The sequence below is a fragment of the Grampus griseus genome (assembly GCF_964374135.1).
Source record: "Grampus griseus genome assembly, chromosome: 16".
NCBI lineage: Eukaryota > Metazoa > Chordata > Mammalia > Artiodactyla > Delphinidae > Grampus > Grampus griseus.
In genome coordinates this window covers 22,731,363-22,750,630 of record NC_139010.1, presented here as the reverse complement: position 1 = coordinate 22,750,630, position 19,268 = coordinate 22,731,363, and the positions used below count along the sequence as shown (strand labels likewise).

The 19,268-nt window shown below is 35.3% G+C and overlaps 1 protein-coding gene across 4 annotated transcripts in view; it reads left to right on the top strand.

The window, feature by feature from the left end:
* HERC4 (HECT and RLD domain containing E3 ubiquitin protein ligase 4) overlaps positions 1 to 19,268 on the top strand; it is a 135,629-nt gene that overhangs the window by 98,534 nt on the left and 17,827 nt on the right. For 3 of the 4 annotated variants that reach the window (XM_082673002.1, XM_082673001.1, XM_082673004.1), the window contains 4 exons: positions 6,748 to 6,771; positions 9,178 to 9,276; positions 11,212 to 11,379; positions 11,606 to 11,749. In XM_082673002.1, coding sequence (XP_082529128.1) covers positions 6,748 to 6,771; positions 9,178 to 9,276; positions 11,212 to 11,379; positions 11,606 to 11,749 — 435 coding nt within the window. The remainder of the gene's footprint in view (positions 1 to 6,747; positions 6,772 to 9,177; positions 9,277 to 11,211; positions 11,380 to 11,605; positions 11,750 to 19,268) is intronic. The other variant, XM_082673003.1, reaches the window with a different exon arrangement.

Here is a 19,268-nt window from a genome sequence, read left to right as displayed (position 1 = left end):
TATAAAAAAATAAATAAAATTCAAAAATAAATAAATATTTACTGCAATATAAAAGGGATTAAAATTATTTACCATTGAGGAAAACTGATGATTCAGAAAATGAACTTTTTTTATCGAAAAACTTGCATGTAAACCCTGATACACCACCTAGATGCCCTAGGTCTTTGAGCAGTGTTTTTGAGACTGGAGTGATTATATAGACTCCTTTTAAAATAAAATAATTCCTTTAAGAAACTTAGTGTTGGGCTTCCCTGGTGGCGCAGTGGTTGAGAGTCCGCCTGCCGACGCAGGGGACACGGGTTCATGCCCCTGTCCGGGAGGATCCCACATGCCGCGGAGCGGCTGGGCCCGTGAGCCTGCGCGTCCGGAGCTCACTTACCTTATTTACGATTATCTTATTTAGATATATACAAACACTAAACTAGTTCTAAACTCCTGGTACATAGCTTTTAGAAGAATTCTTAAGGCATAACAAATTGGTAAATTAATTATAACTCTACAAATTTAATAATCAAGTTAATATTTGATATGGAAGATGATTATGTTCTCTTGATCAGGAATCTCAGCTCACAACGTAAATATGATAAGGAAGGAGTGTGACATAAGAGCACCTAGCTTTATATCCCACCTCAACATTTTCTTTTTAGTTTTTTTATTGAATATAATTCTTTGTGCTATACAGTAAATCCTTGTTGCTTATCTATTTTAATGTATAGTAGTTCGTAGCTGTAATCCCCTACTCCTAATTTGTCCCTCCTCCCTCCTCCCCTTTGATAACCGTAAGTTTGTTTTCTGTGTCTGTGAGTCTCTTCTGTTTTGTATATCGATTCATTTGTATTATTTTTTAGATTCCACATGTAAGTGATATCATATAGTGTTTGTCTTTCTGTCTGACTTATTTCACTAAGCATTTCACTCTCTCCTGGAGAGTTATATCCTCTTGGATCACTGTGAATTAGATCTGATGTTCTTTGACATCCGAATTTTTTCTGGTATGTAGGTCATAAACTACTTGTATTCTGAACAAGTTAAGAGAAATGCCAGTCTAATAGGATTTTTAAACTAGCTGTAATCTTGTGCTACATGGAAAAGCTATGGTTTGAATGTTTGCTTTTAAGCTTGGCAGACTTGTATCCAAACTCCTCTTGGTATGTATCTGTGATGATATCAAATTGAATTTCCTTAGGAATTCTTTCAGTGCTACTGTTTTCTGGTAAGAGGGAGACAGTAGAGGACCACATTCTTATTTCTAGACTTTCTAAGTTGATATACTTGAAAGTTGCTCTACTATTTCAACCACATGTTTTTCCTTTCTCTCCATTTGTAGACAGACTGGTATTGAATAGGTGGTTGTGGCAGTGGAAACTTGTTCTTTAATGTGCATAGTGGACTTAATGTCACATCTTAGAAATGAGAATCTAGAACCCGTGATTTGGGTTCTTCTAGTCTTCCAGAAATAGAAAGCTGACAATTTACTTTGAAGGTCTTTGACTAACTCTTAAGTAGTTTATTAATTTATATTATGACATCTGAAGGTGCTTCTTTCTTTGAGAGAGCTCAGATCACTTTCACATTTACACATAACACTAAAGACTTTTCCTGAGGCTGTTTAATAAAATTCATGCTTGCATTACTAGTTTTAATACTAGGTTGAACATCATGTTGGCCCTGTAAGTAAAGTTAGTAAAGTTTTAAAGTGTCTATCCTAAAGATACTCATATGCTGTTTTGTGATTATATAAATGTGTATATGTGTATTTATGTGCACATACACATATATACACATATATATGTACTTATATCTATGTATACAATGTACATATGTATACCATTATTGAACAGGAGTTATCTTGAAATAATTCCATTCCTTCATGTGAAAGTTTAAAATATTCCTTGATAGAAGATAATTACTATGAATTATAAGAAATATGTCTATAAATTGTATTTATATATATACACATATATTTTATATATAAATATATACACGTATATATGTAAAACTTTACCTTGTTCTAAACACTGCAAGAAAATTATTTTACCTTTATTATATTACCTTTATTATATATTACCTTTATTATATTTCTCTTTATGCCATAGTCTGTTGAGATTTCTTTCTCCATTTCCTTTCTTTCCCAGTCAAGGATTTTAAGAATCCATCAGGAATATACACCTTAAACTAACACAGTGCTGTATGTCATTTATATCTCAGTAGAACTAGAAGGAAAAAAACAAAATAAAAAAGAGAACCCATCAGGTATATACTTTCCTGGTCTCTAAACATTAAAAACTAATTCTGTGAAATTCTTTGCATTCCTTGTAATATCCTCTTGTACAGCTGAGACTAACTTTTCACCTCATCCTCTTCCATTTTCCCATCTTGTTTCACCTGTTTCCCTTTTCATGTTTCCATGAAGTTTTTGCTTGATCCTCCTACTCCTGCTGGTTACTGTATAAGCTTCTCTGTTTTGATTGTTTTTCCAGACTCTGATATTAGGGTATGACATTTTTTCAGTTGGATTCCTTTTGCTTTTTATCTGTTTTTCTCCCTCTACAATAATTTCTTGGCAAAATAAAAGAGCACATGAGTTCTCTCTCTTTTTATCTTCTGCTATTTGATGTTTTTCTCCACTTTCTAGGTATTAGTCTCAGTTTATTTGCTTACCTCTTTTAACTTTGCTCTAAAATTGTTTATAAAAATACTTTAGTGGGGAATTCCCTAGCAGTCCAATAGTTAGGGCTCCATGCCTTCACTGCCAAGGCCCAGGTTTGATCCCTGGTTGGGTAACTAGGATCCCACAAGCTGCACGGTGCGGCCAAACACAAACAAAAGAAACAAAAAAACTTTAGTGGTTACAACTAAACTCTTTGCTCTTTTTTCTTCCCTTGCTTATACTTTTCGTTACTGTACATATGTATCAATATATATCTAGTAAAAATTGATTAATTTAGAATAAAGTGTAGAAAGGTCTATGCTGAGTCTGTGCCTCTTATAATTAAAAATCAAGTTAAGCATTTTTTAAAGTGCATATTCTCTTATTTCAAGAACTGTATGCCTATGTAAGACATGTCAGATACAAGTAAGTACTAATAAATACATTAGATAAATTGGTGAGATTTTTACAGTCTTTGATATTACACTTTATATATTTTTAAGTCATAAATTTTACTTCAATATTAATTGTGCTGTGTTTGTAAATCATTACTGTATTTCTTCTGTGGCATTAAGGTTTTGTACTTTAACTGCGGACAGTGCTGAGCTAACATGACATGCTCATCAGCAAACTAGGAAGATAGACTGACATAACAGTTAGGGAGACCAGCTTTGGGAAGATAGGCCAGTACTTAACTTTCTAGGTTTGAGTTTCTTCCTCATTTAATGAAATGAAGAAATTAAAATACATTTGTGTTCTTTAATATTGCAATACATTTAATACTTGCAGTATAAACCTTGCAGCTATAATATTTCCCAGAAGGTTCATACTAGCTTTTTAAAGTTCCCTTGTCATTTTTAATGGCATTAATGTTTTGCAGACTCTTGGACTGATTCCTTATGCCTTGAATTACCAAGTTATATTGGTTTATTTTTCATTTTCTTCGTGTTTTAGAAGTATCTTTTTTTTTTCTGCCTAGTCACCAACACCTTTCATATTTATTTGAATTACTTCAGTAACTTCGGTATCCTCTGTTTATACCTCCTCAGAATAATCCTATGTTATACCCTTAAATAATGATTTCACCAGCAATGATACAGTGTTTTGCCATAAGTAATATGTTGAAACTAAAACATGCCAAGGAGTTGCATCTTTTTTGTCTATAACTAACTAGAACTATCATTAACCATTGATGTTAAAAGCAGCCTTAGTGAAAGTCTGCTTTGGACCATGAGACCCTGACTTTTGAACATTCCTTTAGGTCTTTCTTACTCAAGTTTCTAGGACATTGGGTAACTAAAATTAGGCATGCCTTGACCTAATTTCAGGGCCCTCAGTCTACAAACAGCCAACAGTTAGTGCTTGAGTATGTGGATGTGGAGCCACTAGTAGGTCACACATTGAATGATGTGGTAAATTTTTAGCAATAGACCTTTCATTGACCTCACGTATTTTGTAATATCCTGTCCGCACCCCCCACCACATTTTTTCCTTCTAAATTTTCCTTGGAAATACTACTTTGGTTCATTTAGAGTTTCAACTAATATAACAACTATCTTGCAACTCTAATATTTCCCAGAGGAGTTTATCCTTGCTTTTTTACATATTTACTTTTTTTCTTTTTAAATGTTTGAGCTTTTGTCTTAGATCCTTAACACTTAAATTGAAATTTCTAATGATGACCTTAATATGGTTTTCCCTTTGATGGCTCTCCCCTAGGTAAATCATTTTGCCTCATATCTAATAGTCTCTTTTCCCAAGTTTTCCACATGTCCCATTATTTTTCATATTCCTTCTAGCTCCCATCTGTCTCTACCATCAAACTTTTGTTCTGCTTTAATATGGTTTAGTTACACTATAAATTATGACTATCTTATTGGCTTCCCAGTGCTAAAGGATATGCCTAGAACCTTTATCTTTTACATGTAGCAATAAAAAAGTGCATATATAGTAATGTTTCATTATTAAGAATAAAATCCATCTTCCATGATACCAGGTATCAAATATAGTGTTCAAGCTGGCCATAGGTAGTCAGAAAATACTGAAAGGTGTTTCTTTGCTTATTCACACCTTCTTAGCTGTAACAGCACTTTAAAAAACATCCCACAAGATATACTATAAAAGTATTCAGTTGTTCCTGTTAAATTGCTTTAAATTAAACTGAGTGCAATCTAAAAGGGTTTTTCTGCAAACAGCTTGTAAATATATTCTTCTGTTAACGTGCCCAATGGGGCACGTATATAGTGATAACTTGGTACTCTGAATTTTTTGAAAGAAGCTATTATCAATAATTACCTTTCTCAGAACAGGAAGTTAGAGTCATATTTTACTTATGCTTACACTGCTTTGGCTTTATTTAGCACAATATAGTGAACAAACCCTAAGTGTTTGCTAATACCTTAAAACTTCCAGTGATACCCCTTGTGGCGTGCAATAATTTAGCCAATTACAAAGTTAGAGGGAATCGTCCACACAAGACTGCCTTCACTTCTGATACCAATTGCAAGCTTAGAGGATTCCTAGAACCATTCTCAGGTTCAGTAATTTGCTACAAGACTTCACAGAACTAACTGGAAACTGTTATAGTGACGTCTATAGTTTATTATAGGGAAAGAGTACAGATTAAAATGCCAAGGGAAAAAGTGCATAAGGGTAGAGTCTGGGAAAGGTACCAAAGGCTGAGCTTCTGTTTTCCTCTCCCTGAGGAGTCATGGACAAGTTATTTTCCCAGCATCCATCTGTGTCAATACTCTCAGGGTATTCCCAAGCAAGGAAGCTCACTGGAGCCTTGGTGCCCAGAGTTTTTATTGAGGTTCCATCACATACTGCCCATGTGGCTGACCTTTACTTTCCAGACCTTCTGGAGGCAGAACTGATAACCACATGTCCCAGAGCCTCCAGGCAAACAAAGATACTCCTGTCCAGGTATGACGTTCCAAAGTCCTGTGGATCATCTCCCAGTAGCTGAGGGCAAAATCAGACCTCACTTTGGGTAAGATTAATTCCTCAGTATACGAGGTGCCATCTGCAAATTTAGTAACGTACTTTTGGAGATTCTAGCACTTTATTTGAGGCTATACCCTGAGAATATATGAAAGCTTTCTTCAAGAAAATGTTGTGCATTTCTGTTCAATGCAGTGGTAAGCTTTCATTATAATTTTCTTTATTATATCCTTCATAAATACCTCTTTCTCTCTTCATTTCTTCTTTCTACTTACCAACCCCTATGCCCTGTCTTGTACTTTGTTTTAGCTAATTCAGTGTTAAAGAACGCTTAATATAAGATACCTGTGTTTCACTGTTTATTTCTGATGAATAAAAACAATTATGGCTTATTTTCTCACTTTCCACATAGCATTTTAATCTACTAAACACTTTTCAAATATTCTGTCAAGATTAACCAAGTCTTAAAATCTGGGGGATATTTTCTCCATTTTCCAGGTGGAGAGATTGGGCCATAAAATTATTTCTTCAAGACCAAGTTAGACTTAGGATTAGTTTCCCTGTTCTACCTAAATTCTGCAAATGGCTTAACTTAATTGCTGAAACCAAATTTCATTATGTTCAAGCCTCAATGATTTTATGATCACAAGATACCTGAAACGAAGGTCTTATTACATTTATAGATATATCAGGTATATGTGGAAAGGGTAAGTTCTGTTGTAGATGTATTTTGGTCTACTTCATTAATTCAGTATTCTGCTATAGCAAAATAAATGAAATGCTGCTTTGAATAGAAATAGTTAAATTTAGTGACAAAGCAATAAAGAGGCATGGACATGTATACACTACCAAACGTAAGGTAGATAGCTAGTGGGAAGCAGCCGCATAGCACAGGGAGATCAGCTCGGTGCTGTGTGACCGCCTGGAGGGGTGGGATAGGGAGGGTGGGAGGGAGGGTGACGCAAGCGGGAAGAGATATGGGAACATATGTATATATATAACTGATTCATTTTGTTGTGAAGCTGAAACTAACATACCATTGTAAAGCAATTATGCTCCAATAAAGATGTTTAAAAAAAAAAAAGAAATAGTTAAATTTGGACACTAACAATGCTCTTTCCTCATTACTGTTACGTTCTGCACTGCTGTCTTAGGATGTCAACCATGGATTAACTGAGGTAAGTTTGGTGTAATAAAGTCTCATGTTCAGAGTAAGATATACTCTGTTTTGTCTTAAGTGATTGAAGACCCCAAAGTTCCTCTTTTTTGTGACTTTAAAACATATATATATGTATATATACATATATATTTTAATGAGTGTATAGAACTTGCCCTGTATAACATTTCAGAGGAATTTTCTGAAGAAAATTAGACCCTCTGCTTTAGTTAGCATTACACCTATATATGATGCCTTTTAACAATGTTTGTCTTAAAATAGTTCCTATCCTCCTAAAGCCTTCCAGTATAAAATTTACGGTGTCCTCAGAATACAAAAAAGCAAACTTATAAAATTTCACAGATGCCTACCCAGAAGGCAGAAAATGTTTTATGTTGGAGAAGTAGAATGATTTTCAATTTTTAAACTAATAATTGACACTCAAAATGGCCATAAAATAGAATAAACTTTCAGTATGGTCATCTCCCTCACTTTGTTTAATGTACTATCTTAATATATAAAGTTCTGGCACTTTGGCTTACATAATCAACAATCCTGAGCCACCTTTTTAATACCTGGGAATGTTGTATTATACTTCTGTTATAGACTTCAGGTTTTGTTGTTTGCTTTGCTTTTTTCACAGCACTTGAACCAGTGAAGCATTTAGAAGTAGCTTTAAACTATGGGCCTGACATTGTTTGCTTCCTCATCCTCAAATAGAAGTAGCACATAAAATTATGAAATCAAAGAGTTTTGGAGCCAAAGGGGACTTTAGAAATCATCTCAGTCTTTTAGAGTTTCAGAGTAGTAAAAAGACTTTCTATCATCCATAGCTAGTTAGTGACACAAATACAGGGTGGAGGGTAAACTTGTCATATGAGAAATAGCCAAGAATGATAACTTACTTAAGGGTTAATGTCGCTCAGCATATTGTCTTTCATGTTGAGAACAACAAGTTGATAGTCTTGTGTTCTATACTGATTGGGCACTATTGAATTATTTCATTGTTTTTGATGGCCATAGTTGAAAGAGGCTTAGACAAATTGAAATACATTTAAAAAAAGGTTATTGGGGACTTCCGTGGTGGTCCAGTGGTTAAGACTCCATGCTCCCAATGCAGGGGGCCCAGGTTCGATCCCTGGTCAGGGAACTAGATCCCACATGCCACAACTAAGACCCGGCGCAGCCTAATAAATAAATAAATAAAATAAAAGAAGGCGGTTAGGATGGAGTAGAGCTGGAAACCATATTATTTTCAGGATGGTTGGAAAAACGGCATGTTTAGTGTGGGAAAAAGACATCCTAGGGAGAGCATGGCAGCACGAAGTATCTAAACCATATAAACTTCTCTGCAGGGGCAGAATGAAGACTGAAATAGAAAACGAAGTGATGTATAGAAATGCAGATTCAGACTTAATATAAAGAACTTTCTAAGAACTTAAAAAGAAGAGGATTGTTTCATGGTGTATTAAGTCTTCACTGGAAGCCTTATAATAAGAAGGGGCTCTGTGTCAAGGCTGGCACAAAAATTTTGCTTTGTTGGGTATATGGTAGTATAACATCCTCCAACTGCAAGATCTGTGACTGGCAATTCATAGCTCTTTGTATTTTTCTGCCCTGTTAAAAACTTAGCAATCAATCACTATGTTTTACCTGCTAGGATAAATAATTGTTGATAAGGTGACTAATGTCTGATAATGGTAATAATAGATCAGCTATTACTGATCAACTTTGAAGATTGACAGAAAATAATAATACTAATCGTGCTTATTTTGTAAGTTAAATGAATGAACAGATTGTTGGGCTTATAATAGTGTTGTCCCCCTAATGACCTGGCAGTAAATATCTGTTGAATGAATAAGTAGATTGCTTATCATTGGCCTCACTTGCTAGAGTAGCCCTAACATATAAGAACTGGGAACTGTATTTAACATAGGAGCCCCACATTTAGAATAAATTTGCAGCCTAATTCACTGAAACTTGGAGTTAAGATGTTAAGCAAAAGATACCTGTAATTTACAATTTTATGGATTCTCAAGTATACAGTTATCTCCTAAAATTAGGAATTAGGGTTATTCCAATGCCTCATCTAATTATCAGTAAAAATTCTATATTCAGAAATAAGCCACGTTTTACGTATGGACACCAAAGGGGGAAAGTGGCGGGGGGGGGGGCGGTGGTGTGATGAAGTGGGAGATTTGGATTGACATGTATACACTAATATGTATAAAATGGATAACTAATAAGAACCTGCTGTATAAAAAATAAAATTAAATTAAATAAAGAAATAAGCCACATTTTATTTATAATTCCTGAATGACACAAAAGTGAATAAACCAAGAATATGATCAACTTTACACAAGAAATGACAGTACCTACAAGAAGTTACAAACCAATTTGTACTAATAAGCTAATTTTTTATTTCTAGTTGGCAGATATCCCTGTTACAATCTGCACATATCCATTTGTATTTGACGCCCAAGCAAAAACTACTCTGTTACAAACAGATGCAGTCTTACAGATGCAGGTAAAATATTGTATAGTACTAATTTAATTTGAGAGTAGTTTTTGAATTGTTTCTCTGGTGTTTTTTTAAAGTATTTGAAATGTCTTTGGGGATATTTTGTGCCTTTGTGGTCTGTCTTTTGCAAAGCTACTTTTACGGGCTTCCCTGGTGGTGCAGTGGTTGAGAGTCCGCCTGCCAATGCAGGGGACACGGGTTCATGCCCCGTTCCGGGAAGATCCCACATGCCGCAGATCGGCTGGGCCCGTGAGCCATGACCGCTGAGCCTTGTGCGTCCGGAGCCTGTGCTCCGCAATGGGACAGGCCACAGCAGTGAGAGGCCCACATACCAAAAAAAAAAAAAAAAAAAGCTACTTTTACCAAAGCACCTTTGGTACCTATGAAGAAGACTGTTGCATGTGAAATGTGTATTCTTGTGAGGGATACTTATATATATTTAAAAGGACATAGAATAATTTAGATTTTTATCATTTTATATCTAAAAAATGGTATAATCTTCTTTCATTATAGAAATATACAGTCTTTATAAACAGTTTGACTAGTTTACTTGATAAAATGGTTTGTTTCAAATGCTTTATTATATCTTCCCTATTTATATACTTGGTAAGAGATGAAAATCAGTAGAGGTGAGGTGATGTTAAAAAGTAGGAGGCATTTGATCAGTTGTTAGGAGGAGGGTATGAAATGTCCGTGAAGAACGTTTTAGTAATAAATAAGGTACTTTCCTGAGGTTGGTCATCTCTTCCTCCTCCCCACTGTCCTTCCCCTCCGCCCCCCCACTTTAAGCTGAACATTCTTTCCTTTATAATGAGAAATTTTAAAACTAGTTTACATTATGACCGTGAAAGACTACAGTAAGTTTGCTTTATCATTTGGACTTGTAAATTTAAAAGTTTTTGAGTTTCTTCCTCTGGTATAGAATATCAGACTATAGAGGCTGAGGACTAAGGATGAGATGAGACCTTGAACACTTAATAGTCTAAAAATGCTTTTTAAAATTACCCCTCCCCCAATTTTGATGGCAATTTTTATTCCTTTAAAATAAATGCGTTTACTATTCTAAATTCTTCCATATATTTAAACAATAAATAATAGTAGGAGGAATTTTAGAGATGTGCTTATTTCCATTTTCATCAACAGAAGAAATAAATATTTTTGTAGGATTCTATACTAACAGCTAGATTGCTAGTTTTTTAGCAATCTTTGTTAAACACTAAGTTAATCAGGACTTCCTTGGTGGTCCAGTGGTTAAGTCTCTATGCTCCCAATGCAGGGGGCCGGTGTTCGATCCCTGGTCAGGGAGCTAGATCCCACATGCGGCAACAAAGATCCTGTGTGCTGCAACTAAGACTTGGTGCAGCCAAATAAATGAATAAATATTAAAAAAAAGAGAGAGAAAGAAAGTTAATCACTTGGTGCTTTCAATGTAGGATATTCCATTTTAGAATTAAGAACACAAGGAAAATCATAGGAAAAAAATAAAAGCTTTAAATGGTAAAAGCCAAATGCTTGGTTTGTGAGCATATATGGTGGTAACTCTACTAAATGAATTTCTATAAACCTTTTAGTTGGCCAGGCTGTTTCTTTTTCTCTTTAAAGGTTTGTTTTAATGCTGTTTTCTTTTTATCCTCACTCTCCATCCTAGTTATTTTTTGAGAAACAACAGTGTTCAGATTTATCATAATTATTACAGTTCCATGCTTACTTAGCTTAATGGTATCATCAGTTATACATTACTATAAAAAAATTCAAAAGGATACTCTTTATGCTCAGTTTATTAAGCTCTGATGCTGTGCTGAATACTGTGTTAGGTGCTGTGTGAATTCAGTAGTATAGGAATTATAGGATATCTATAATTAGTAGGTAGAGGTTAGCTTATTCAGTCACAGCAGCTTCTTTATAGCATTGCTATTAAATTTTTAATCTTTTGTTTTCTAGATGGCTATTGACCAGGCCCACAGACAGAATGTCTCCTCTCTTTTTCTCCCAGTGATTGAATCTGTGAATCCTTGCTTAATTCTAGTGGTACGTAGAGAAAATATAGTAGGAGATGCAATGGAAGTCCTTAGGAAAACAAAGAATATAGACTACAAAAAGCCACTCAAGGTAATTTAACATTTTCTGTTGTATAATTGGAACTTTTATTTAGAAAATATGTTTAAAGTTTTCCTGTTCATTTTTAGTGTATCTTTGAATCTTAATAAAATTATATACTTAAAAATTTTTTAGCTATTAATTGCCACGCTTTTATTCATAATAAATAACGTGTTGTAGGGTTTCCAGAATATACGTTCATTTCTTTACATTCAGTGTTTGCATTAACCTGTTTTAGGTTATATTTGTTGGAGAAGATGCTGTTGATGCAGGAGGGGTACGCAAAGAATTTTTCTTGCTCATCATGAGGGAATTATTGGATCCTAAATATGGCATGTTTAGGTATTATGAAGATTCCAGGCTCATTTGGTTTTCTGATAAGGTAAAAAGTCCAACCGTCTAAATTACTTCTCTATCTATCTATCTGTCTGTCTGTCTGTATACACCTATGTATATATACCTATATGTTTCAACCTAGCTCAGTAATAAATAGGAGTTATTACTGGTTACCTAACATTTTATTTACAGATCTTCTTTATTACAATTTTAAAAATTATAAACGTTTGGATTCAGAGTCATCAGAACACATTAATGCTTATCACACATTTCAAATTAGCAAAATAAGTTACGGAATGGTCATCCTGAAAATGATGTTGACTGTTCTGGTGAGTTAGATTTGAGGATTGAATAAGTACCAGATGAACTTTTCTTCTGGGGAGAATTAATTTATCATTAGGGATCATTGATTTCTCTACCTTATAATTTAGGGCAGAGGTAACTACTCAGCAAACTACAGTCCCTGAAAGTTCTTCCCAGCACATAAAGTCAGTGCCTACTCATTTATCTATCGTCCATTGCTACTTTCTAGCTAAAACTGGCAGAGGCAGAGTGGGGAGTTACAACGAGCCCCTATGGCCAACAAAGCCTAAAATATTTACCGTCTGCCCCTTTACAGGAAAAGTTTGCCGGCCCCTGATTTAGAAACTGTAAGTGAAATGGATGGTTCAGTTTGTAGAACTCTGAGTTGAAAGAAATTTGAATTATTTACTGTTTGTTCTAAAAACCTTGATGTATTATTTATTCATTCTTCCAGGAGACTGGCTGTCCTTTGTGATGTTAGCAGTCATGATGATCAGTGCCTAGGCTAGTTAATTTATTAGGGGTGGCAAAATGGTACTACTCTTACTCTAACATTTCTTTTTCATTTTTGTAGCTTGGATACTTATATGTAAAGAAATTTTCTCATATCTGCTATTTAATCCTTATTAGTACAGTTCATATGGGAAAGAATTCTCTCTGTAGTTATTTTTCAAAAGAATTAGCATGCTCCAGTGGTGACAATTCATTTTTGGATTTTGTTTTCGAATATTATTATATATTCGTGGACTTAAACATAGTTGATGTTTTTCAGTCTGTTGCAGTTATTATCTTTATTAATATTATCCCACTTTTGTCCAGGGAGAGCTCTTCAACTTGGCACCTGAGTCCTTTTGACACAATCTTAATACTGTTTAGTAGCTTCCTTGCTACCTGGTGTACTTGGTGTGATAAAATGTTCCAGACTTATACATTTATTGCCTAACAATACCAACCTTTCAACCAATATTATGATAACTGAAAATATAGTTGACCCTTGAACAACATGGATTTGACCTGTGTAGGTTCACTTATACGCCGATTTTTTTCAATAAATACATACTGTGATACTATACGGTCCTCAGTTGGTTGAATCTAAGGATGGAGGACCGACTATAAGATTGTACTCAGATTTTCGACAGCACAGGGGATCAGCGCCCCAACCCCTGAGCTGTTCAAGGGTCAACTGTAGTTTTGTTTTGTTTCATTTTTAAGTATTTTGCAGGGTTTTTTTGCCCTTTGAGTATACCCCAGGTGAGATACACAGGCAAATAACTGTGTTTTTTGTTTGTTTGTTTTAACATCTTTATAATAACTGTGTTTTGATATCACTTGAAATTGGTACACTCTGTATCATTATACCAAGTAGATACACACGTAGGTTAACTTGTAGAATTTTTAATTTTTAGGGATTGCTTGTTTAATTTCAATTTAGTTTTATAGTTATATGAAATAGTTACAATAGTTCCAAAGTCAAGTCTACAAAATAACGTATCTAAAAAAGTATAACTTTTGTCTCTACCCCCTCCACTGTACTTCCTCCCTCCTCTTAAAGTTATTCTTTTCAAAAGGAATGTTACAGTTTAACCGTTTTTGAAAAAATAAATATAAGTACGTATGTAGTAGTATACCACATACCAATGTCAGTTTCCTGGTTTTAAGTATGGTTATTTAAGCTGTTATTATTGGGGAAAACTGAGTAAAGAGTACAGAGGAATTCTGTACTATTTGTGTAATTTCTTGTGAGTGTTAAAGTATTTGAAAATAAGTATTTTTAAAAAGAAGTGCTATACTATACATGTTTTTTTCTTCATCAAGAAAGGGTATTTTATTTTACATGAGAAATTAAAGCATGTTTGCATGTTGTTGTGATGAATTACTCAGAAAGTAGAAAATCAGCTATGCAGGAGGGGATATCAGCTGCAGGAGCACAGTCCTTAAATTGTGAAGAAAAGATGCAGATGAGTATGCTAGTAGAGGATTGACTCTAATCAGACACATAGATCCATAATATCATGAGAGAAAGCCAAGTATATATGTAAATACAAATCTTCTGGTAGATTTGATGGTGGGAGGTTGTGCAAGTTCTCTTAGAATTATTTCTACTTTACAGTGAAATAAGACGCAGGTTTGTTAGAAAGTTCGAATAGGGGGAAGGTTGTTGGAGGTTTGAAGAAGAAAGGAGAAAGAGTGAAATAATCACTTAGGGGAGTGGGAAAATAAGATGACCATGTAAATAAATACAGGGTTAGACTGGCGGCATTGGAGGCCCATTTGAAACTTACGTTCATGAATTTTAAAAGGAGACCAATCAACATGGTTGTGTTTATTTTCTTTAGTCACATTTAGCTGCTTAGGTAGAGGTAAAAATGAAACAGACAGTTGATTTAACTAGGTTGTGGTTTTAGCAAGTGAGTATAAACAGAAGGGAAGAAAGAGCAGGGGAATGATTGATTATCTTGATGGATTATAGAATTTAAGCTTTGTAAGGAGGAAAATGTAAGGACTTGGTTGGGAGGTGATGATTTTTTAAAAAGTAGTGTGGTTAATGGCTTGTAGTTGCTGGTGGAGTTGAGTTGTAGTGTGAGTCACAGTATGGGGGGGGGTGAGTTACAAAGTAAGAAATGATGGTCAGATAGGGAATGCTTAAAATTTGGGTGGTTGCATTTAAATATAAAATATGACCATGGGAATGGGTGTCTGAGATGTCATGGGAGGACAAGACGGTTGGAAATTTTTTGTTGGAAAATTGCAGTTCAAGGAACTGAGAGGCTAGTGTGTTGGATGCCTTTTTTGGCCCGGGTATTGAAATCGTCAAAAACGATGGCAGGAATAGTGGTAGAAAAAGAAAGCAAAAGATAGTGCCAGAATCTGTGAATGAGTGCACTGTGAATGTCTTTAGATGTCAGCACAAGGAACAGTAGCAGGGAAAATGGTCAGTTGGCATGTGTTTGACAGAAGCTGGGATTTTAAGAAGGCAAATGGAAGGAGGTCTAGAAGGAGTGAAGAGCCAGGAGACCTCTCTCTAGGCCTGGTTGTATGAGGGGTTGGAAGGTTAAACAAACACCATTTATTATGAGCTGCAGGGGAAACAGCATCTTCAGGAGACAGCCTTGTTCATTTAGAAAAGGGGCAAGGAGAATTTGGAGAAGTTTAGGAGATAGGCAGTTTTCCAAATGATAGATTGTGAGTTCCAGAAGAGAGAAGGGGTCTGGTGGAGCAGGGACAGTTAGTAACATTGTGTCAGATTTTAGGGCCTGTACACTGCCACATGGAAGTGAGATTAGGGACAACTTGTCAGTTTTTAGGCCTCCTTTGTTGACAGTTAGGCATGTAAGACATGATTGAATAGTCCTGATGGCCTCTGAGGTAGGTGGACAATCTGTTCAAATTATGGTCTCTTTCTTGGCGCTGATCTCTTAGGGCAGTTTGTAGTGGTGTAGCAGATAGAATTTGAAGAGTGTCCGTGGGGTGGAGGCCTGTCTGCCAGGAACACAAAGAGTTCTATGGGCCTCTATTCAGTTCTGCAGAAAGGTAATGTTTTGAGACCAGGGGAGGGGCAGTCGTAACAAGCTTTATTGTATATCTTTGTGGGTTTTTTTGGCCGTGCCCTTGCGGCATGCGGGATCTTATTTCCCTAACCAGGGCTCAAACCCATGCCCCCTGCAGTGGAAGTGCGGAGTCCTAACCACTGGACCAGCAGGGAATTCCTTGTGGATCTCTTATACCTTTTCAGTTATATCTTGATTTGGGCAATCGGAGCCCCATAGAGCTGCTCTTCTGTGTACTTTTGACATGTCCCCATTATTCTTTAATTATTCATTACATTTGGTACAGAAAATGTTCCAGGCTCATTTTGTGTTTTCTCTACCCCAGTCCTGGCATTAGCCATTTCTCCTAAGAGCCCTGACTTCTTTAAGTATAAAATGGTATTTAGAAGTCAAGCTCTGGATGCTACGTGTATTCATTGCTACCAAGGAGTCATTGCTTTCAGAGTCTCACAGCAGACAGAACTAGGAACTATATGTATGTATACACACATGTCATACATCTCCTGGATTTCAACATGTATAGATATTTATATATATGTATACATGTACACACACATATTTGTGTGTGTATATATATACATACACACATGTTAAAAACCATGAGATGATACTGACACCTCTAATTCTATACAAATACCACAGAGTTTACTTTAGCCTTCTCCCTTTCCATTTTATGTGACTTAAATCACTAGTGAGAAACTTAACAGCTATCATCTTCCAGGTATTTACTCAGTAAGTAGCTAGTCTTCTGGTTACATTGGCCAAAAGCTTAGCCCCAGACATACTGGACCGCCTCCTCAGAGAAGGTGTAGGAAGGAAGGAGGAAGGCAGAGGGCTATATGTTCTTTTTAATTTAATATTATTTTTAATGAGGTAAAATTCACATAACATAAAATTCATCATTTTAAGAATTTTAAAATGTACAATTCAGTGGCATTTAGTACATTCACAGTGTTGTGCAACCATCACCACTCTCCAGTTCCAGAACATTTCTTTACCTCAAAAGGAAACCTGTGGACATTAAGCAGTTTCTCCCCATTTCCTTCTTCCTTCAGCTTCAGACAATCACTGCTTTACTATCTATCTCTGTGGCTTTGTCTATTCTTGATATTTGCTGTTAATGGAAACCATATAGTGTATGGCCTTTGGTGTCTGGCTTCTTTCACTGAGGATAATGTTTCCGAGGCTCATCCATGTTGTATCATGTGTCAGTACTTAATTCCTTTTTATAGTTGAATAATGTTCCATTATATAGATATACCACATTTGTATATTCATTCATCAGTTGATGGACATTTGGGTTGTTTACCTCTTTTGGCTAAATATTATGAATAGTACTGCTGTGAAAACTTGTGTACATGTTATTGTTTGCAGTTATTTTGGGTATATACCTATGAATGGAATTGTTAGGTTATGTGATAATTCTGTTTGACTTTTTGAGGAACCACCGAATTGTTTCCCACAATGGCTATACCATTTTACATTCCCATCAGCAATACATGAGGATTACAATTTCTCTACAATCCTGGTCAACATTTGCCACTTTCCTTTAAATATATATATATATGTGTATATATATATATTTAAATATATTTTATATATGTATTTCTGTATTTTTCTTATTATGATAGTGGGTATGAAGTGGTATCTCACTGTGGTTTTTTAAAATTAATTAATTAATTTGTTTATTTTGGCTGCACCGTGTCTTAGTTGTGGCACGTGGGATATTTGCTGCGGCATGTTTACTTGTGGCATGCAGGCTTCTTAGTTGCGGCATGCATGTGGAATCTAGTTCCCTGACCAGGGATTGAACCTGGGGCCCCCTGCATTGGGAGCGTGTAGTCTTACCCACCGGACTACCAGGGAAGTCCCTCTCATTGTGATTTGATTTGCATCCCCTACTGGCTAATGATGTGCTTGTTTGGCCATTTGTATGCCTTCTTTAGCAAAATGTCTTTTTAAGTCTTACACACTTTTTTAATTGGCTTGTTTTTCTTTTTGTTGCTGAGTTTTAGGAGTTCTTTTATGTATTCTGGATACTAGACCCTTGTCAAATATATGATTTGCAAATATTCTCTCCCAGTGTATGAATTATCTTTTTACTTTCTTGCTAGTGTCCTTTGATAACAAAAGTTTTAAATTTTGGTGAAGTCTTTTTTTTTTTTTGGTCGATTATGTTATTGCTTGTGCTTTTTGGTGTTACAACTAAGAAACCATGGACAAATTCAGGGTCATGAAGATTTACCCCTGAGTTTTCTTCTAAGAGTTTTATAGTTTTAGCTGTTATATTTAGGTCTTTCATCTATTTTGAGTTCATTTTTGTCCATGGTGTGAGGTAAGAGTTCAACTTCATTCTTTGCATGTGAATACCTGGTTGTCCCACCATTGTTTGTTAAGTCTTGGCACCCTGTTGAAAATTAATTGACTGTAGCTATATGGATTTCTGGACTCTCAATTTTATTCCAGTGGTGTATATGTCTATTCTTATGCCAGTACTACACTGTCTTGTTTACTATAGTTTTGTAGATTTTAAAATTGGAATGTGTGAGTTCTCCCACTTCGTTCTTCTCATTCAAGATTCTTTTGACTATTAGCGGTCCCTTACAATTCTGTATGAATTTTACAGTTAGCTTTTCCATTTCTGCAAAAAAGGCCATTGAGGTTTTGATAGAGAATGCATTGAATCAGTTTGGGAAGTATGGCCACCTTAACAATATTATCTTCTAGTCTATGAACATTAGATGTCTTTCCAGTTATTTAGGTCTTTTAATTTCTTTCAGCAATGTTTTATAGTTTTCGGTGTACAAGTCTTACACTTCCTTGGTTAAATTTATTTCTCAGTATTTTATTCTTTTTGATGCTATCGTAAATGGAATTATTTTATTTTTAGTTCATTGCTACTGTGTAGAAATAGAGCTGATTTTTTGTGTTGATCATGTGCTGAACTCATTTATTAGCACTAATAGTTTGTTTTGTGCATTCTTTAGGATTTCTGTATACAAAATCATGTCATCTATAAATTCAATAGATTTAATTTTACTTCTTTCTTTCCAATTTGTATACCTTTATTTTTTTCTCTTGTCTGATTGCCCCACCTTGAACTTCCAGTATGCTTTCAAATGCAAGTGGTGACAGTGGACATGCTTCTCAATTTTTCCTGATCTGAGTGGAATGTCAGCTGTGGGTTTTTCATAAATACCTTGAATCATGTTAAGGAAATTCCCTTCTATGCCTAGTTCACTGAGTTTTTTATCATGAAGGGATGTTGGATTTTATTCATATGTTTTTTTCTGCATCAGTTGAGATGATCATGTGGTTTCCTTCCTTCATTCCATTATGTGATATATTACATTGGTTGATTTTCTTATGTTGAATGACATTGCAGTCCTGGGATAAAGCCCACTTGGTCATGGTGTGTAATCCTTTTAATGTGCTGCTGGATTCAGTTTCCTAGTATTCTGTTGATGATTTTTCTGTTCTTATTTGTAAGGAATACTGCTGTATAGTTTTCTTTTGTGTGTGTGTGTGATGTCGTTGTCTGGCTTTGGTGTCATGGTATACCTGACCTCATAGAATGAGTTAAGAACTGTTTCCTTCTCTTCCATTTCTTGGAAGAGTTTGAGAATGATTGGTGTTAATTCTTCTAAATGTTTGGTAGAATATGGTCTCAGGTTTTTGTTGGTTGGAAGGTTTTTGATTGATGATTCAATCTCT